Genomic DNA, 21575 nt, shown 5'->3' with positions numbered 1-21575 from the left:
TCCAGAGTGTTTTTTCCCCATATTCTTTTGCTGGTCCCACAATGCTGGTCTGTTGCCTCTCCCAGGAGATGACATGTCTGCCCGGGTGATGGGGGAGGAGTGTTTAGTCCTGATGTTCTGGCCATCATGAGGTGTGGGCCAGACTTGATGGAGCAGCGGGTCTTTTCCTGCCCGTCAATTTTGTATGTTCGGACAATTCCTCATTTGACATATATTTGTTTTTTTTTGCTGAACAAACGTGTCGAAACGCAATTGATTTTTCTCCCGCTTTATTTATTTTCCAGGGTTGCTGCCAACATGAAGGTTGTGGTCCAGCCTGTTCTAGTTGCTTTATTCCTAAGCAGTGGCATTTGGTGTCAGGACGCAGCAGACTATTTAATGCGCCTACAATACTTTTATGAATGCCCTAAAGAGTGCCGATGCCCTTCTACCTTCTCTAATGCTCTGTACTGTGACAACCAAAAACTCAAAGAGATGCCTGTAGTTCCATCAAGGGCCTTGTATGCCTATCTTCAGAACAATCTCATTGAAGCGCTTTCGGAGAAGTCCTTCAAAAACGAAACTCAATTGAAGTGGATAAACTTGAACAAAAATAAGATCAGCAACAGCAACATCGCTAAAGGTCTTTTTCAGAAGATGGAAAATCTGCTCTACCTGTACCTTGAAGACAATAACCTTGAAGAAGTGCCTGCGCCGCTGCCGAGCAGCCTGGAGCAGCTACGCCTGGCCAGGAACAAGATCTCCAGCATACCCGAGGGGGCTTTCACCAACCTAGAGATGCTGACGTTGCTTGACCTGCAGGGGAACAAACTGAGAGACATTGTCATCCAGGCAAACACTTTTCGAGGACTGAAGACTCTAATGCAGCTCAATTTGGCCAAAAACGACCTGGAGGAAATGCCCCTGCAGATCCCCGCTTCAACACTGCAACTCTTCTTGGACAGTAACTCCATTAAAGCGATACCGCGGAACTACTTCGACGGCCTGCCCAAGCTGTCCTTCGTCAGGTTAAATCATAATAAGATCTCGGACACGGGAATCCCTGAAACTGTTTTTAATGTCTCGTCCATACTAGACTTGCAGCTGTCGCACAATCAACTCACTGCCGTTCCACCCATCCATTTCAGTCTCGAACACTTGCACCTCGACCACAACCAAATCAAAAGTAAGTCGCAGGTTACTATGAAAGCTTATTGTTCTGAGAACCACAGTAAATACTTTTCAAGCATAATTAACAGGCTGGACAACCCACAGTCGTGAGATTCAGAAATTAGCAGGTATGACACATGCAGGCTATTCACCACTGGTGTCCCGGTGACTTATGTGTACTCTGAGCAGGTTTATGGTACTTGTAGTAACAGTTCACATACCAGTTCACTCTCTTCTCAATGAGATTGTGGGGCAGATGTTATGAATTTGAGCACCTGGGGCAGAGCTTTGCCTAACAGGAGTGCACATCAGGAATTTAGACATGGAACTCAGTGGGCACTGCAGGATTTTCCATTCATTATAATCATAAAATTACACTGTATCAGCCGATAGTCTTTGCTGGTAGCTCGTCCCACAAGTCTATTGTCCTTTGGATTGAAGAGTTCCGCCTGACTTCCCTTTTTACGTTTGAGTTTCTAACTATCCTTGGTTTCCTGTTTCTAGCCAATTTGGAACCCCGCACCAGGCCTTACCGTAATCACTGATGTGAAATCTTATCGGAAGCTGACTGGAGTTCCAAGTAGATAATCTAATTTCATGTGTCTTGTCCACCATATCAATGACGTCCTTAAAATACTTTGGTTATCTTAGTCAAGCAGGACTTTCCTCCCATGCCAGCTGTTCTTTAACAAGTTGAGCTTTTTCATATAATCACCTATTGAATCTCTCAACACAGACATTCGCTAATGTTACTGGGCCAAAGTTACGTCAGTTTAAAGCTTCACTTGTTTCAGTCCCACATCCTTTAAGACTTTGTTGGTCAAACTGTCTGGAGCTGGTGTCTTATCTGTTTTAACAGCACTAGTAAATCCCCATGCTAATGGTCCTTTTTTTATTATTCATTGGATGTGGGCGTCGCAGGCAAGGCCAGCATTTATTGCCCATCCCTTGAGAAGGTGGTGGTGAGCCACCTTATACAACTGAATGGCTTGCTGGGCCATTTCAGAGGGCAGTTAAGAGTCAACCACATTGCAGTGGGTCTGGAGTCACATCTAGGCCAGACCGGGTAAGGACGGAAGGTTTCCTTCACCTAAAGGACATTAGTGAACCAGATGGGTTTTTACCATAATCCGATAGTTTCACGGTCACCACTACTGATACTAGCTTTCTATTCCAGATTTATTTAATTAACTGAACTTAAATTTCTCAGCTGCCATGGTGGGGCTTGAACTCATGTCTCGCAGATTGTTAGTCCAGGACTCCCGATTACTAGCCCAGTAACATAACCACTATACTGCCTTACCCCATGAAGAGCAGGGCATGGGTGAAGATCTGAGTTCCAGATAAAAAGAAAAAGAAAAGAAAGACTTGCATTTATATAGCAGCTTTCACGACCGCCAGATGCCAATTTGCACACAGCAAGCTCCCACAAACAGCAATGTGATCAATGACCAGATAATCTGTTTTTCTTAGTAGTAGTGTTGGTTGAGGGATAAATATTGGCCCAGGACACTGGGGGTAACTCCCCATCTCCTCTTCAAAATAATGCCGTGGGATTTTTTTCATCCACCTGAGAGAGCAGACGGGGGCCTCGGTTTGACGCCTCATCTGAAGGACGGCGCCTCCGACAGTGCAGCGCTCCCTCAGCACTGCACTGGGAGTGCCAGCTTAGATTGAAGGGGAAAAAGCAGAATGACAGAAAATGTACATATCTTCTTCTTAGGCAGTCCCTCGGAACTGAGGATGACTTGCTTCCACATTAAAAATGAGCTCGCAGGTGGCTGATTAGTCCAATGCGGGACCTACAGTCTCTGTCACAGGTGGGGCAGACGGTGGTTGAAGGGGTGGGTGGGTGGGGTGCTTGGGTTGACGTGCGCTCCTTGCGCTGCCTGCGCTTGGCTTCCGCTTGCTCCCGGCGAAGAGACTCGAGGTGTTCGGCGCTTTCCCGGATGCTTCTCCTCCACTTTGTGCGGTCTTGGGCCAGGGATTCCCAGGTGTCGGTAGGGATGTTGCACTTTTTCAAGGAGGCTTTGAGGGTGTCCTTGAAGCGTTTCCTCTGCCCACCTGGGGCTCTCTTGCCGTGCCGGAGCTCCGAGTAGAGCGCTTGCTTTGGGAGTCTCGTATCGGGCATGCGGACAATGTGACCCGTCTGTAAGGGGTTTTGGTTTGGGGTTTTTGTCTGGTCAGTCAGTCATGTGCCTGAGCTGCCCCAGCCCCATGCAGTTCGAATCGCTTCCCCCTTTTTAGTTCCGAGCACCGGACTTATTTACGAGCAGCGATATAGACAAACGAGACCAGTGGTTTGGTGCAAAGAAAACCAATGTTTATTAAAATAGAGAAATAACTATTATACAGAGAAAATCACTATGGATGCAACACAATTACACTTAGCGGGGGAGGAGAAACGGACACATCGAGGGAAAATGACTAAAATTACAATTTTAGCAATCCCCAACTCCCACCCTTTACACCTATCTAAGTTATCTTGTGATGGGCCAGAAAATTGATGCTCACCAGTCTAAGATGTTGGAACGCCTGCTCCGTGCCCCGTTGCCTGCCGATGTCTTTAGGGTTTTCTCCGCCCAAAACAGAGATACCCCAGTGATTTAAATGTAACTGCGGGTATCCTGCTTCCCTAGACGGGCTCTTCGTCGATGATCCTCTTGATGGTAAGGCAGGGCACCGGAGTCAAGGCGGGAGAGAGAGAGAGAGAGATGGCTTCCCGAGGGACTAGTTATACCCTTCCTGGTAGCCCTTATCTCCCGCCAGATCTGCTTGTTTCTTTGTCTGACCTGGATGTGTTGAAGCTTATACAAAGGAAACCGATCTGGGCCCATCGACCTGGATGGCCGGTTAATCGGTTTTTAAACGTCTCATAAGTGTTCCCCTTTGTCCAACTGGTTTCGTGATGGGGCCATTCCAGTTTGAATGCCCCATTGATCGCTTGCAAACAGTGTTGATGTCCTCTAATGAAGGTCTGAATGCAGCTATTACCTATTGATTGTCTGTGCAAACGACCTTGATGGGTTTTAATCAGAGGCCCGAATGCCACTGAGTTTGCTTCTCATGCATAAATGCAGGAGGTCTGTCTATATTCTAATTTCTGGAAAGTTCCTTCTTTGTCAGCCCAAACTGAAACTTACAGGCCTTGGCCATGAGGTTGACCGCAGCCATCTTGTTGAGCCCTGGAGTCCTGGATTTTAAACTCAGTCCAGCCAGGGTTTCTTCAATAAGCCAGAAGTAAATCTTCGGGGAGACATGAAATTTGCAAATCCTTTCAGTCCTCCCTAGGTTACTGAAACTTGCTTGAAGTGTCCAATCAAGGTGAGCAAATTTCTGACCCCCCCGCAAACAACCTTCCCTTATATTTATCTATCCACGATCCCTCGACACATACTTTCCCCTTACTTAGAGAAAACCGCAGTGCACGACAGGCATCTATTGATAGAAACAATTACTATCTGTTACAATAGTCCAAGCACGGAGGGGGTCCAGCACCCCTGCACTACTTGGGACATCATAAAACTTTATTACAACACACAATCTTTGATAAAATTAAACATCAGGCCAAAAACATATTTATTAAAAATAACGAGCGGAAGGAACGAGCTTTATTAAAAATAACAAACGGGTCTGCCATCACTCGACAGTGATATGACACAAAGCTCACATGGGTGTTTCTTCTTCCACTCGGGCATACTGGTCCTTCTACAACCCTTTTGCTTTAAATTCTACCCCGGGACCCTTTCTCCTACACTGGACACAAACCAGGTAGAGGACGATCCCTAGCTGACAGACTACTAAAATGTGGGATGCCATACGAATCCAGGAGGGAACCTCTATACTCTCAAAAATGTCCCACCAGGGCGGGGTCGTAATATCTAAAATGTCGGCCCCTATCTGTACAGTCTTCTGTTCCAAAGTGTAGAAGTGCTTTTGCGATACTAGAACGGCTTTTAATAATTTGGTAAGGTGCTCTGGGAGAGGGGGAATCGGGTAACCGAAGTGGGCGACATATTTCTGGAGGTGGGTAAAACTCTCCTCCACAGTGAGGTGAACAGTGGACGGTTCAGGAATGGGGACAATTCGTATCTGTGCCACTTGAACTTCTGCCTCGGGTTTGAAGCAGAAGCTGCTGTCACTCACCGCGCACCAGCTGTACTGTCCGTGCTGGTAGTGAGACGCTCCTGTGGTGACGCAATATGTCCCACCTCCTATATATGCTACCTGTGGGGGAACATGGCCTTGTGCCATGGCTTCCATGGTACAATTTATAGGTTTCGCGTCAGCAGCTCTGAACCCGCATTGTGGTTTGGAATAGGCATTCAAGTGCTGGGGACACAGGATGATGTGTGCTCCCCGGCTACGGCACCCCGAGAGGTCAGTACCCGTCATAGCGTGCTCCCACTTTATGACATAGGGCGGGACCGCTGCAAAACGAATGTGTGCACCCCCTTGAATGATTCCAATGTTCTCCACCCTGTATACCGGTGCGGGTCGGGCCGTCCCGCCCATGACCAGCATTCTGACTACTATTCTCATAATTGGTAAAATTCTCCTCTGCATCACGTTCGCTGCTCCCATCGATCGCTATCGGTGCTGTGTCTCCGGAGCACCCATAGAGGTGGGAATCCTCCACATCACCTCTCCTTCCGAAGCTCAATCCTATCAGGGCGAGTAGGATTACGCCCCCCTTCATTCCGTAAATTTTCCTGTAACAGATATAGAAGCACACAGCCAGGTTCCCTAGAGATTCGCTGGCTTGGGTGAAGCATGGTCAGGTCTTGCGACCTCGACTCAAATGTACACACTCTGAGCAGATTACTTAAAACTAGCCATCACCTTAATTAGAATTAAATTAAACACCCTAAACTTAACACTATATAAACTTAAAAATTATACTACCTAAACTATATACAACCGCCGCCCATCTCCAGGCGGCCAGCCTAATCCCTGTTTGGGCTGCTACAGGCTGCTCCCTGCGGCGTGGCTGCACTGCTCTCCACTTCTGGTCCCTCGCAGCTTATGGCTGCTGGCTGGGGACCTCTGTCTTTCGGCTTTTCCCTGACACGGGAGGCCGCCCTTTTTAACTGAAGAGCCGGTGACCATACTTTTCTAGGCTGGGGTGGCCGAGGAGACCTCCTAGGGAGTGCTACTGGTGGGGCTACACTGGCGAGCGGACCCTTGGCTCGGGTCACAGTCCTCGCTGGCTGGGGGCCTTCTCCCTCGTGTCCCTCCCCTCCCAAACCTGAACTGGGGACGGGCAATCCCTCGCCACCGGCTGCCGGTGGCTGGGGGTCTTCCCCTCCAGGTTCAAAACCTGGTTCGGGCTCGGGGCCATCTGATTCGGGCTCCTTCTCCTCGGAATCCCATAGGAGAGGGGGAGTGGTCTGGACAGTGGACGGAATGGCTCCTCCCCTAACACAAGCCACAGCGCCTGCCTGTGCAGCCTGTGAGCTTGTACCCGCTGCGGGCTGAGGATCTCTATCTTCAGACCTTGTCCCAACTGGCTGCTCTTTCTTTTCAGGTTTAAACAACTTACTTTGTTTAATATAACTAGCAGCCTGCCAGTAACCCTGTTCTAAATTCTTTCTCCTTACCAGGGCGGCCTTAAAGGCGGAATCTTGGGCTTGGACCTGCTTTTGGTCCGGGGCCAAAGCTATCCCCTGTGTGCCTCCCTTGTCCCGGATTGCTGCTACCGGGCCTGCTCTACAGGGGTCCCAGAACTCTCCTTCCCTGTCCCCCTGCTTGGTCACCTCGTCGGTCTTGTGGTTACCCTCCCACGTGGTATGGAGGGATCCTAAATCTATGGCCAAAGGTTTTGACCTTTTCCCCAGCCTGCTCGTTCCCTGTGGACCCCATTAAGCTAAATGGGACCTTGTTAGACCGGGGTGAATTGGTCAGGTCTTCCGAATGGACCACCGTGCTGGAAGCTCCAGTGTCCACCGAATATCTCCCCTGCACCGTCTTCACCCCCATCTTAACATAGGGCCTGCTCCCCTCAGCATTTTCGCGGGGACACAGGTCGACAGGCTGCACTGGTTCTAGTCATTGCTGGGAGTGGGATGGGGCAGACGGGGTCAAAGCACTGGTGGTGGCTGCTATTTTCCACTGGCTGGTCAGCAGGAGAGATCGTATCGACTCCAAGAGTGGCCTGATCGCAGCGGGAGGGATACCTGGCTCTGCCTTTTGGGCTGGGGCTGATGAATTCTTCCCCTTATTCTCCTTCCAGGGATTCTTACAATCCTTGCGCCAGTGGCCCTCCTTCCCGCACCCGTAACAATTTAACTTAGCCTGGGAGGGACGGTTCCCCTCTTGGTGCCACTCTTTCTTATCCTGGCCCCCAGGTTTAACCTCATGGACTTTCCCCTTGGGTTGGGGCGTCTCGATACCCCTTGTATTTTTAAATGCTATCATGAGCTGGCGGATCACCGTTTCCTCGGTGGTCTGGGGGCTACTGGGGTCAAAAAAGGCCGCAGCCTGGGCTTGGATTCGGGGCAGGCAGTTTGTCATTAGACAACGGAGCCAGTGGGTCAATTGGACTTGGTTCAGTAATGTCCGCACTGGCATTCCCGGGCATGCGCTCCAGTAGACTGGCCACAGCCTGTCTGCGAACGCCTGCGGGGACTCCCCTGGGAGCTGTATCGTTTTTCCCACACGGGCGAACGGACTACCATCATTGAGTCCAATGGCCTCCAATATCTCGTTCCTCAAATCCTCATAATCTTTCTGCCCCTTTTTACATTCATCAGATAGGGTCTGGAAGAGATCACTCCCCAGAGAAAACAGCAGCATCTTAGCTTGCTCTGCGTCATCGCAGTCATTAACGCACGCTGCCTGTTCTATCTCCCTGAAGTGCAGAGAGGGACTAACCATGGCCCTGAGCTGTTGGGTGCCATGCGGCACCACAAACTGATTTTGGATGGCCCCTGAGTCCTCGTCATCAACGGGCGGGCCGTACCTCCGTTGTCGGAGGGGGTACACCAGTCCTGGTCCCGGTCTATCTAGCGGGGCCTGCTGTGCTTCCCCTCCCACCTCATCCTCCACCTCCCCTTGCTGCCAGAACTCCTGAAAACTCGGAGCTATGGGTGGCGGCCGTGGGACCTCTGATTCCCTAGCCAACTTTGTTCTGGGTGCTGCCTGTGGGACGGTTCTGTTTGGGTTGCTGGTAAAGTCCGACTGGCCCGCCTTCGGGCTGATGAGGCATACCATGCCCTTTGCCCTCGATAAGGCCATGCCCAAGCTTTCTATCTCCTCCCTACAGGGCCCGTGATCTGCCTCCTCGAACCCCCAGTCGCAGGCTAGCTTGTATGCTGCCTTTACCTCCCTTACTTTCTCCTCCTGCTCTTTTAATTCTTGGGTGAGGTCGCAAATCGTGTCCTGCAGCTTCATCTCGCTGCCCCTCGCCTCTCTGACCTGGTATTCCAAGTGCTCCATCTTGCGCCTAGCGCTAGCTTTACTTTCAGCGGTCTGGTATTCCAGGCGCTCTACCCTTGCCTGATGTTCCCGTTGCACCTCGACGGCCCGGGCCTCCAGGCGCTCTACCTTTGTCTGATGTTCCCGTTGCACTCCGAGGGCCCGGGCCTCCAGGCACTCTACCTTTGCCTGGTGTTCCTTGGCCGTCTGCGCTCTTTCTTGACTTAATGCCTCAAGCGCCACTAGCACCTTCTCTTCCGCTAAAACCTTATCCTGCATCTCTAGGGCCAATTTCTTGAGCTTGGCAGCCTGTGCTGCTACAACCCTGTCCAGCACTAGGACTTGTTTCTTATAACACATTAACCAGACTGCCTTTTCAATTGCCCTCTTATGCTGTTTACTCGCCGTCCACTGGGCGTCAGCGTCTATGGGATGCTCGGCCTTTAACATAGCGCCCACCCATTTCTTGGCAATATTGACCTTTCTGCACACATAAGTGGACAACCTCTCTTCCATTGCGGTTTCTCCCTCCGCACCACTGTCTGTTATATCGCATACCGTCGCCGATGCTCCTACCTGGCTCGCCATTTCTGTAGGGGGTTTTGGTTTGGGGTTTTTGTCTGGTCAGTCAGTCGTGTGCCTGAGCTGCCCCAGCCCCGTGCGGTTCGAATCGCTTCCCCCTTTTTAGTTCCGAGCACTGGACTTATTTACGAGCAGCGATATAGACAAACGAGACCAGTGGTTTGGTGCAAAGAAAACCAATGTTTATTAAAATGGAGAACAATTACTATACAGAGAAAGTCACTATGGATGCAGCACAATTACACTTAGCGGGGGAGGAGAAATGGACACATCGAGGGAAAATGACTAAAATGACAATTTTAGCAATCCCCTTAACTCCCACCCTTTACACCTATCTAGGTTATCTTGTGATGGGCCAGAAAATTGATGCTCACCAGTCTAAGATGTTGGAACGCCTGCTCCGTGCCCCGTTGCCTGCTGATGTCTTTAGGGTTTTCACTGCCCAAAACAGAGATACCCCAGTGATTTAGATGTAACTGCGGGTATCCTGCTTCCCTGGACGGGCTCTTCATCGATGATCCTCTTGATGGTAAGGCAGGGCACCGGAGTCGAGGCGGGAGAGAGAGAGAGAGATGGCTTCCCGAGGGACTAGTTATACCCCTCCTGGTAGCCCTTATCTCCCACCAGATCAGCTTGTTTCTGTCTGACCTGGACGTGTTGAAGCTTATACAAAGGAAACCGATCTGGGCCCATCGACCTGGATGGCCGGTTAATCGGTTTTAAACGTCTCACTAGTGTTCCCCTTTGTCCAACTGGTTTCGTGATGGGGCCATTCCAGTTCGAATGCCCCGTTGATCGCTTGCAAACAGTGTTGATGTCCTCTAACGAAGGTCTGAATGCAGCTATTACTTATTGAATGTCTGTGCAAACGACCTTGATGGGTTTTAATCAGAGGCCCGAATGCCACTGAGTTTGCTTCTCATGCATAAATGCAGGAGGTCTGTCTATATTCTAATTTCTGGAAAGTTCCTTCTTTGTCAGCCCAAACTGAAACTTACAGGCCTTGGCCATGAGGTTGACCGCAGCCATCTTGTTGAGCCCTGGAGCCCTGGATTTTAAACTCAGTCCAGCCAGGGTTTCTTCAATAAGCCAGAAGTAAATCTTCGGGCAGACATGAAATTTGCAAATCCTTTCACGTCCATCAGAGCTGATTGAGCGTGGTCAGAGCTTCGATGCTGGCGATGTTGGCCTGAGCAAGAACACTGACGTTGGTGCACCTATCCTTCCAATGGATTTGCAGGATCTTGCGGCGGCAGCGTTGGTGGTACCTCTCCAGTGCTTTGAGGTGCCTGCTGTACATGGTCCATGTCTCTGAGGCATACAGCAGGGCAGGTATCACTGCTGCCCTGTAGACCATGAGCTTGGTGCCGGGTTTGAGGTCATGGTCTTCAAACACTCTCTTCCTCAGGCGACCGAAGGCTGCACTGGCACACATATATTAAAATATAAACAGGCACAAAAAATTCTAAATTGGTCCCAAAAATTGAGAGGTTACGGAAACTTCAAGTGGAGAGGCTGCAGCAGGTCAGGGGGCATTCATCGTGTGTTGCTATTACAATTTAAGCTGGTGGGAGACAGACAGCGGAGCTGCCACAATGTCACTACTGGATGGAGGCTTGAATCATGACCAGCCATTGTTGAGCGAGGTCGATGGGGAGCTCCCATTATGAATGCTGATTTGAAATGTTGACGTAAAAGTGTTAATCGAAAATTGGAACAACAGGAAATCATATATTTGGGACAGGAAGTGCATGCGTGCACAAGATTTTTTTTAACACGATATAGATGTCACCTCTTTATAACCATACCCTTCGTTATTTACATGCTACCTGACATGAATCTTGTCATTCATGTGGAAATGACTTATGAAGTAATACTGGGTGGCCTGCTGGTGGCGCTGTCCAGGGAGAGTATAAATACTCGGGCATGGGCCCAGCTTGCTCAGGACATTCTTTAACAGGAACTAGTGAAGGACACAACTAGATCTCCATGTTGTAAAACAGTTGATTAAAGCTTTGTTTAATGCTTAGACCAAGTGCCTAGTAGTTTTCTTACGTCACCACCCAACTGCTTCTGCCATTCCTGAAAATCTGCCTCAGGCAAATTTCCCTCCTTTGCTGGGTTAAAAACAGATATAAGGGAGGATTTTCCGAGTATGATCCTTGCCCGCTGGCTGCACAAAGCGGGAAATTGCAGGAGCAGTGGCCCTTAATCTGGCATCCATTGTTAGATGCATTGAAGATCACGGGCAACAAGCCTACAATATCCTGAAGTCCACAGCCGCAGGCAAGGTTCCTGGCTGATCACTTGGAAAATTGACCCTACAAAGTAATAACTCTGCTACATTCTTTGCCCACGGATTCCAGCTCTCTTTCATCCTTTATTTATCGCAGATGTAATTGGGAAAACCATTTACTGTTGCTCGAGATGGTCCCAGCAATCTTTCGTTCAATAAACATTTCTCTCCGAATCTCATTAGATTCTTCAAACGCTTCACCCGATCTTCCTGCCTATTGAAATCCTGGCGCATTTTGAAAGCCTTCCTCTCATCTCTAATGTTACTCTTTACAGGATAAGTTCAGCCAGATTGATACCTGGGATGGCAGGAATGACGTATAAGGAGAGATTGGGTCAGAATCAGGGGAATTTAAAATGGGGAACAAAGAAATGGCAGACCAATTAAATACATACTTTGGTTCTGTCTTCACAAAGGAGGACACAAGTAACCTCCCAGAGATGTCGGGGAACATAGGGTCTGATGAAAGGGAGGAACTGAAAGAAATCAGTATTTGTAGGGAAATGGCGTTAGGGAAATTGACGGGATTGAATGCCAATAAATCCCCAGGGCCTGATAATCTACATCCTAGGGTACTTAAGGAAGTGGCCCTAGAAATAGTAGATGCATTGCTGGTCATCTTCCAAAATTCGATAGACTCTGGAACAGTACCCATGGATTGAAGGGTACCTAATGTTACCTCACTATTCAAAAAGGTGGTAGAGAGAAAACGGGGAATTATAGACCGGTAAGCCTGACATCGGGAGTGGGGAAAATGCTAGAGTCCATTATAAAAGATGTAATAGCAGAGCACTTGGAAAACAGTGACAGGATCGGACAAAGTCAACATGGATTTACAAAAGGTAAATCGTGCTTGACTAAACTACTGGAATTTTTTGAGGATGTAACTAGTAAAATAGATAAGGGAGAACCGGTGGATGTGGTGTGTTTGGACTTTCAGAAGGCTTTTGATAAGGTCCCGCATAAGACATTAGCGTGTAAAGCTAAGGCACATGGGATTGGGGGCAAGGTATTGACTTGAATAGAGAACTGGTTGGCGGACAGAAAGCAAAGAGTTGGCATAAATGGGTCTTTTTCTGAGTGGCAGGCAGTGACTAGTGGGGTACCGCAGGGATCGGTCCGAGGACCCCAGCTATTCACAATATATAGTAATGATCTAGACGAGGGAACTCGATGTAATATCTCCAAGTTTGCAGACGACACAAAGCTGGGTGGGCGTGTGTGCTGTGAGGAGGATGCCGAGAAACTCCAGTATGATTTGGACAGGTTGGGTGATTGGGCGGAAGCATGGCAGATGCAATATAATGTGGATAAATGCGAGGTTATCCACTTTGGTGTCAAAAACAGGAAGGCAGATTATTATCTGAATGGCAATAGATTGGGAGAAGGGAAAGTGCAACGAGACCTGCGTGTCCTTGTGCACCAGTCGCTGAAGGTAAGCATGCAGGTGCAGCAGGCGGTTAAGAAGGCAAATGGTATGTTGGCCTTCGTAGCGAGAGGGTTTGAGTACAGGAACAAAGATGTCTTGCTGCAGTTGTACAGGGCCTTGGTGAGACCACATCTTGAGTATTGTGTGCAGTTTTGGTCACCTTATCTGAGGAAGGATGTTCTTGCCATGGAGGGAGTGCAGCGAAGATTCACCAGGCTGATACCTGGGATGGAAGGAATGACGTATGAGGAGAGATTGGGTCGATTGGGCTTGTACTCGCTGGAGTTTAGAAGAATGAGAGGGGATCTCATTGAAACTTATAAAATTCTAACAGGCCTAGACAGACTAGATGCAGGAAGGATGTTCCCGATGGTGGGGGAGTCAAGAACCAGGGGTCACAGTCTAAGGATAAGGGGTAAGCCATTTAGGACAGAGATGAGGAGGAATTTCTTCACCCAGAGAGCGGTGAACCTGTGGAATTCTCCACCACAGTAGGCAGTTGAGGCCAATTCATTAAATATATTCAAGAAGGAGTTAGATATATTTCTTAAGGTAAAGGGATCAAGGGATGTGGGGAGAAAGCAGGGACAGGGTACTGAATTTGGATGATCAGCCATGATCTCATTGAATGGCGGAGCAGGCTCGAGGGGCCGAATGGCCTACTCCTGCTTCTATCTTCCATGTTTCTATGTTTCCAAGTCAGGATGGTGTGTGACTTAGAGGGGGACTTGGAGGTGATGGTGTTCCCATGCGCCTGCTGCCCTTGTCCTTCTAGGTGGAAGAGGTCGCGGGTTTGGGAGGTGCTGCCGAAGAAACCTTGGTGAGTTGCTGCAGTGTATCTTGTAGATGGTGCACACTGCAGCCACGGTGCGCCGGTGATGGAGGGAGTGAATGTTTAAGGTGGATTGCCATTTAACTCGTCGGTCCAGTTGCTATGGGCCAGCCTTCTTCTATTTATTGCGCTTTATGGAAAAGTAAACATGAGTAGAGTGTTTAACTGGGAGAACCGAGCTACAAGATACACTTTACTTTCTGCACAATTAAAGAATGACAGATTGTAAGATGTAAATAACAGTACATTAAATGTATTCAGTTGTGTAGTTCTGGTGATACACGTTTAGTTCATTTTTGTTGGCACGTTTGCCTCCTTTGTGTGCCATGTTGCGCGCCATGTCACTAGAGCCCCGATTAAAACCTGGGGCAGGAGCCGGGGGAATGGCAGTGCGAAGCGGGCAGCGACCCGCCTGCACCCTCCCCGCCGCCCCCCGCCGCCCCCGGAGCGCGAGGCGTGGCCGATTTTCATGTTCCCTGAAGGACTCCCGCCCGCAGCCGGCGGGAATAACCTAGAGGCCAGCGGGAGCGGGAGTGGAGAAATCACACGGAAACGGGTAAGTGGGCAAGCTGGTGGTGCTGCCGCGGTGGGGGGGGTGAGGTGCGTGGGGAGGGACCGGGAATGATCGAGATCGCGATCGTGCCTGGGACTGTGCAGGCCGCAGATGACCCAGAGTTAAAATCACGTACCATCTAAATGATGTCATCGGACTATGGTTTTGCCTCTGTAATTAGCGACCCCCAGCCCCTCCTTGCCTCCACCCTCCCCCCACCCCCACAAATGTTTCCGACCCGCTGTCAATCTTTGTGATTTTGCCGGATGTCCTGCCTCCAAACCCGCCTCCTGAGCGCTGGCAAAATTCCGGCCTTTGTGTCTGTCTTCACGGAAGAAGACGCAAAAAACCTCCCAGAATAAGTGGAGAACTAAGGGTCGAGCGAGAATGAGGAACTGAAAGAAATTAGTATTACTAAAAAAATAGTACTGGAGAAATTAATGGGACTGAAAACTGATAAATCCCCTGGACCTGATGGCCTACATCCTAGGGTTTTAAAAGAGGTGGCTATAGAGACAGTGGATGCATTGGTTGTCATTTTCCAAAATTCCATTGATTCTAGAACGGTTTCTGCGGATTAGAAAGTAGCAAATGTAACCCCACTATTTAAGAAAGGAGGGAGACAGAAAACGGGGAACGAGAGACCAGTTAACCTGACATCAGTAGTAGGGAAAATGCTAGAATCTATTATTAAGGACATGGTAACAGGGCACTTAGAAAATAATAATAGGATTGGGCAGAGTCAACATGGATTTATGAAAGGGAAATCATGCTTGACGAATCTGTTAGAGTTTTTTGAGGTTGTAACTAACAGGATAGATAAGGGGGAACCAGTGGATGTGGTGTATTTGGATTTTCAGAAGGCATTTGATAAGGTGCCACAAGAGGTTATTAAACAAAATTAGGGCTCATGGGATTGGGGGTTATATATTAGCATGGATTGAGGATTGGTTAACAGACAGAAAACAGAGAGTAGGAATAAACGGGTCATTTTCAGGTTGGCAGGCTGTAACTAGTGGGGTACCGCAAGGATCAGTGCTTGGGCCTCAGCTATTCACAATCCATATCAATGATTTGGATGAGGGGACCAAATGTAATATATCCAAGTTTGCTGATGATACAAAGCTAGGTCGGAATGTAAGTTGTGAGGAGGATGCAAAAAGGCTTCAAAGGGATATAGACAGGCTAAGTGAGTGGCCTTCATAGCGAGATGGTTTGAGTACAAGAACAAGGATGTCTTGCTGCAGTTGTACAGGGCCTTGGTGAGACCATACCTTGAGTATTGGGAGCAGTTTTGGTCGCCTTATCTGAGGAAGGATGTTCTTGCCATGGAGGGAGTGCAGCGAAGATTCACCAGACTGATACCTGGGATGGCAGGAATGACGTATGAGGAGAGATTGGGTCGATTGGGCTTATACTTGCTGGAGTTTAGAAGAATGAGAGGGGATCTCATTGAAACTTATAAAACTCTAACAGGACTGGACAGACTGGATGCAGGAAGAATGTTCCCGAGGGCCGGGGAGTCCAGAACCAGGGGTCACAGTCTAAGGATAAGGAGTAAGCCATTTAGGACAGAGATGAGGAGGGATTTCTTCACCCAGAGAGTGGTGAACCTGTAGAATTCTCTACCACAGAAGGCAGTGGAGGCCAATTCATTAAATATCTTCAAGAAGGAGTTGGATATATTTCTTAAGGCTAAAGGGATCAAGGGATATGGGGAGAAGGCAGGGACAGGGTACTGAATTTGGATGATCAGCCATGATCTCATTGAATGGTGGAGCAGGCTCGAGGGGCTGAATGGCCTACTCCTGCTCCTATCTTCTATGTTTCTATGTAATATTTCCAAGTTTGCTGATGACACGAAACTTGGTGGGATTGTGAGTTGTGAGGAAGATGAAAAGAGGCTTCAAAGCGATTTAGACAAGTTGAGTGAGTGGGCAAATACATGGCAGATGCAGTATAACATGGATAAATGTGAAGTTATCCACTTCGGTAGGAAAAACAGAAAGGTAGAGTATTATTTAAATGGTGATAGATTGGGAAATGTTGATGTACAAAGGGACCTGGGTGTCCTTGTACACCAGTCACTGAAAGCAACCATGCAGGTGCAGCAAGCAGTTAGGAAGGCAAATGGTCTGTTGGCCTTCATTGTAAGAGGATTTGAGTACAGGAGCAAGGATGTCTTACTACAATTATGCAGGGCCTTGGTGAGACCACACCTGTAGTACTATGTGCAGTTTTGGTCTCCTTACCTAAGAAAGGATATACTTGCCATAGAGGGTGCAGGGGTGCAATTAAAAAGGATATTAGGAAAGCAAAGAGAGAGCATGAAAAATTCTTAGCTTGTAAAATCAAGGAAAAGCCAAAGAAGGATAGCTAAAGAAAGGGTAGGGCCTATTAGAGATTATGAGGGTAATCTGTGTGTGGAGGCGGGAGACGTCGGTAGGGTTCTTAATGAATATTTTGCGTCTGTTTTCACAAAGGAGAGGGGTGAAGCAGACATTGCTATCAGGGAGGAGGTGTGTGAAATATTAGATGAAATAAACATAGTGAGAGAGGAAGTATTAAGGGGATTAGCAGCTTTAAAAGTGGATAAATCCCCAGGCCCGGATGAAATGTATCCCAGGCTGTTAAGCGAAGCCAAAGAGGAAATAGCAGAGGCCCTGACCATCATTTTCCAATCCTCTCTGGCTTCAGGTGTGGTGCCGGATGACTGGAGGACTGCTAATGTGGTACCCTTGTTTAAAAAGGGAGAAAAGGATAGACCGAGTAATTACAGGCCAGTCAGCCTAAACTCAGTAGTGGGAAAATTATTGGAAAGAATTCTGAAGGACAGGATAAATGTTCATTTAGAAAGACACGGATTAATCAAGGATAGTCAGCACGGATTTGTTAAGGGAATGTCATGTCTGACAAACTTGATTGAATTTTTTAAGGAGGTAACAAGGAGGGTAGATGAGGGTAGTGCATTTGATGTAGTGTATATGGACTTTAGCAAGGCTTTTGATAAGGTTCCACATGGCAGGCTGGTCACGAAGTTAAAAGCAAAGTGTCAAGTTGGATTCAAAACTGGCTCGGAGGCAGGAAGCAGAGGGTAATGGTTGATGGGTGTTTTTGTGACTGGAAGGCTGTTTCCAGTGGGGTTCCGCAGGGCTCAGTGCTGGGTCCCTTGCTTTTTGTGGTATATATCAATGATCTAGACTTGAATATAGGGGGTATGATTAAGAAGTTTGCAGATGATACTAAAATCGGCTGTGTGGTTGATACTGAAGAAGTAAGCTGTAGACTGCAGGAAGATATCAATAAATTTTCAGGTGGGCAGAACAGTGGCAAATGGAATTCGATCCAGAGAAGTGTGAGGTAATGCATTTGGGGAGGGCTAACAAGGAAAGGGAATACACATTAAATGGTAGGACATTGAGTAGTGTAGAGGAACAAAGGGACCTTGGAGTGCATGTCCACAGATCCCTGAAGGTAGCAGGCCAAGTAGATAAGGTGGTTAAGAAGGCATACGGAATGCTTGCCTTTATTAGCCGTGGCATAGAATACAAGAGCAGGGGGGGTTATGCTTCAACTGTATAAAACATTAGTTAGTCCTCAGCTAGAGTACTGCGTGCAGTTCTGGTCACCAAATTACAGGAAAGATGTGATTGCACTAGAGAGGGTACAGAGGAGATTTACAAGGATGTTGCCGGGAGTAGAGAATCTTAATTATAAGGAAAGACTGGACAGGCTGGGTCTGTTTTCCTTGGAACAGAGGAGGCTGAGGGGGGACCTTATTGAGGTGTATAAAATTATGAGGGGCCTAGATAAAGTGGATAGAAAGGACTTATTTCCCTTAGCAGAGGGGTCAAAAACCAGGGGACACAGATTTAAAGTAATTGGTGGAAGGTTTAGAGGGAATTTGAGGGGCAATTTCTTCACCTAAAGGGTAGTGGGGGTCTGGAACTCACTGCCTGAAAGGGTTGTAGAGGCAGAAACCCTGACCACATTTAAAAAGTACTTGATGTGCACTTGGGATGCTCTAACCTGCAGGGCTATGGACCGAGAGCTGGGAAGTGGGATTAGGCTGGATAGCTCTTTGTTGTCCGGCGCGAACACGATGGGCCGAAATGGCCTCCTTCCGCGCTGTAACTTTCTATGATTTTATGATTCTATGAGGGAGTGCAGCAAAGGTTCGCTAGACTGATTCCTGGGATGACAGGACTGTCGTATGAGGAGAGATTGGGTCGACTAGGCCTGTATTCGCTAGAGTTTAGAAGAATGAGAGGGGGATCTCATTGAAACCTATAAAATTCCGACAGGGCTAGACAGACTGGATGCAGGGAGGATGTTTTCCCTGGCTGGGGGGGCGTCGAGAACGAGGGGTCACAGTCTCAGGATACGGAGTAGGACATTTAGGACTGAGATGAGGAGAAATTTCTTCACTCAGAGGGTGGTGAACCTACGGAATTCTCTACCACAGAAGGCTGTGGAGGCCAAGTCACTGAATATATTTAAGAAGGAGATAGATAGATTTCTAGACACAAAAGGCATCAAAGGGGTATGGGGAGAGAGCGGGAATATGGTATTGAGATAGAGGATCAGCCATGATCATATTGAATGGCGGAGCAGGCTCGAAGGACCGAATGGCCGACTCCTGCTCCTATTTTTCTATGTTTCTAAATATAGGCTGTACCTGTGCCATTCCTTGGGTCTGATAATGCGACAAGAGGCGACAAACCCTGAAGCTTACTCGGCACCAGACGTGTGCAGCTCAGAACAAGGCGGGCCACAAGTGCCTTCAGTGTGACGAGCCTATGCATCGACTGCGTGCGAGGTTTCTTGAAGACCCCAAAATTTATTCAAATTGAGGCAAAGTGCCATAAACGCAGCTGAAAAGCTTCAGTCCACACCTACCCTAAACGGATGATTCCAGAGAGGCAGCTGAATAAAAGGTACCTCTTCCTCCTGTGTGGCCCTTTTGATTCAAATCAGGGCCCCCTTCACCCCCTGGCTTTCCTGCTGCATGGCCTCCAAAGGTTGATCCATCATTAGGGCTGTTATGACCCAAGCCATTCTGGCCCCCAAAACCAGGCACCGCTTTTAGAGCAGCCAGCAGAATCTCGGGCCGGAACTTTGCCTACCTCGACGGCGGCCATGTTGGGCTGCGACCCCACTGCTGGCTCCATTCCGCTGTTGAAAATTAGCTTACCTTAATGGGGCTTATTAAGCCCCGCCCAGCGCATTACCCGGCCCAATTAAATGGAGCGGGTCTGGTGATGTCATTCCTGACGCGTTTTCAGCCGGGATCTTTAAAGGGACCGCGGCCACATCACATTTGAAGTTTAAACTCGCTTTAAGTATCATCCTGACAAGGTGAGCAAAATTTCCGACCCTCCATAGTCAATCTTCCCCTGTAATTACCTATCTAATGATACCCACGACACATGCATTTCCCATTCTGTAAAAATGTAGTTTACATAAGCATACATAGAATAATTACAGTCGTTACACACATCCAAGCATGGAGAGGGTCCAACACCCCTGCACCACTTGGTACACATACATCTTTATTAAAACATGTCAAAAATCTTTATTAGAAACAACAAAAGAACACAAAAAAACAGTCTTTAATCAGAAATACAAAACTCGAACAGGTGTATCTCCCTCCACCTTAACATAATGCTCCTTCCAGGTCCTTTGGTTTCGGAATTCTAGTATCTGACCCTTTCCCTTGCACTGAGTGCATACTAGGTACAATACTATCCACAGCTGGCAAACCACGAGAATGTGGGAAGCCAGTCTAATCCACGAAGGGACCTCTATGTTTTCAAAAATGTCCCACCAGGGCGCAACTACAATGTCCAATAACTTAACCCTTATCTCTACTGTTTTCTGCTCCAGAGTGTAGAAATGTTTCTGGGAGACTATTACTGCTTTGAGTATTTTGGTAAGATGTTCTGGGAGAGGGGGGATTTCGTAGCCGAAATGCGCTACATACTTTTGTAGGTTGGTGAAATTCTCTTTTACAGTGAGGTGAACAGTGGAGGGTTCAGGAATGGGGACAATTCATTCCTGGGCCACTTGAACTTCTGCCTCGGGTTTAAAACAAGAACTGCTATCACTCACTGGACACCAGATGTACTGTCCATGCCAGCAGTGGGGTGCACTTGTGGTGACACAATATGTCCCACCCCCTATGAATGCTACCTGAGGGGAAACATGGTCCTGTGCCATTACCTCCATGGTACAGTTTATAGGTTTTGCGCCAACAGCTTTAAACCCACACTGCGGTTTTGAATAGGCATTCAAGTGCTGGGGACACAGTATTATGTGTGCTCCCCGGCTCCAGCACCCCGAGAGGTCAGTACCTGTCATAGCGTGCTCCCACTTTATGACATAAGGTGGGACCGCTGTGAAACTGATGTGTGCACCCCCCTGAATGACTCCAATGTTCTCTACCCTGTATACCGGTGTGGGTTGGGCTGTCCCACCCATGACCGGCATCCTTACTACTATACCCATGATCGTGTGTTTGGACCACCCACAATCTACTGGGACAGGGTAGGCCTCAGAAGTTAGCCGGAGTTGACACAGGCTTAATGCATTCTCAAATGGATGGAGGGCTGTGAGGTGTTTGTTGCTGATCCAGGAGGGGACTAAACCCTGTTTTAAATCCTCCAGATTGCTGCGGCCCTCGCCCAGCAACCATGCCCCGTACAGCATGCACACCTCATTCTGTGCAGCCTGATCCGAAGCATTTCTGTCCTCTCTTATGAGGGCATTTATAGTCTTTGCGTGCTTCTCCAGCTCAGCTATAATTTATTTTAAATGGACCATCATGGCCTGGTCCTCATGCAACTCTGAGCCTACTACCTTGTTCTCATCCATCAAGATTTTCTTTAACTGTGTTTTTAAACCGTTTATCTGGGTCTGTAATTCTATGTCATCTAAACTGTTGATGACAGAGGACCCTGTGTTAAACGCGGTAAAAACATCATTCCATGCTCCCCTTCTTTGCCTCCCCGTATTACCCAAAAACTCACGGTGTGTGGTGTACAGCTCGGTTTTGTCTACATTAACAAAATCGAACTCGTAAAATTTCCTAGACATCTCCTTTAACAGGACCTGGTGTAGCTGTTCCGTTTCTCTGGGGCACCACTCCGGTAAATGTACCTCAGTGAGGTTTAAAATCACGGCGGCTACCGTGTAGTGTACCCCCTGGTATAGCACCTGATCCATAGGCACTAGTACCAGCCCATTCCCTGGTCCCTTGGTGGTGGCAGGGCACCCCTCCCTGTGTGTCCTTGCTGCCTGGGTCGTGGGCAGGGGCTTT

The 21575-nt window shown here is 48.3% G+C and overlaps 1 protein-coding gene across 1 annotated transcript in view; it reads left to right on the top strand.

Annotated features, from left to right (window-relative positions):
- Window positions 1-288: 288 nt before the first annotated feature.
- Window positions 289-21575, top strand: part of kera (keratocan) — a 34888-nt gene continuing 13601 nt past the window's right edge. The window contains exon 1 of the mRNA XM_086009758.1: window positions 289-1165. Within this exon, the coding sequence (XP_085865884.1) occupies window positions 298-1165 (868 nt within the window). The 5' untranslated portion in view covers window positions 289-297. The remainder of the gene's footprint in view (window positions 1166-21575) is intronic.

The sequence above is a fragment of the Somniosus microcephalus genome, chromosome 16, assembly GCF_052327205.1.
Source record: "Somniosus microcephalus isolate GS21.2 chromosome 16, FLI_Smic_1.0, whole genome shotgun sequence".
NCBI lineage: Eukaryota > Metazoa > Chordata > Chondrichthyes > Squaliformes > Somniosidae > Somniosus > Somniosus microcephalus.
The sequence above is the reverse complement of the archived record's forward strand: the minus strand, read 5'-3'. Positions and strand labels throughout refer to the sequence as shown.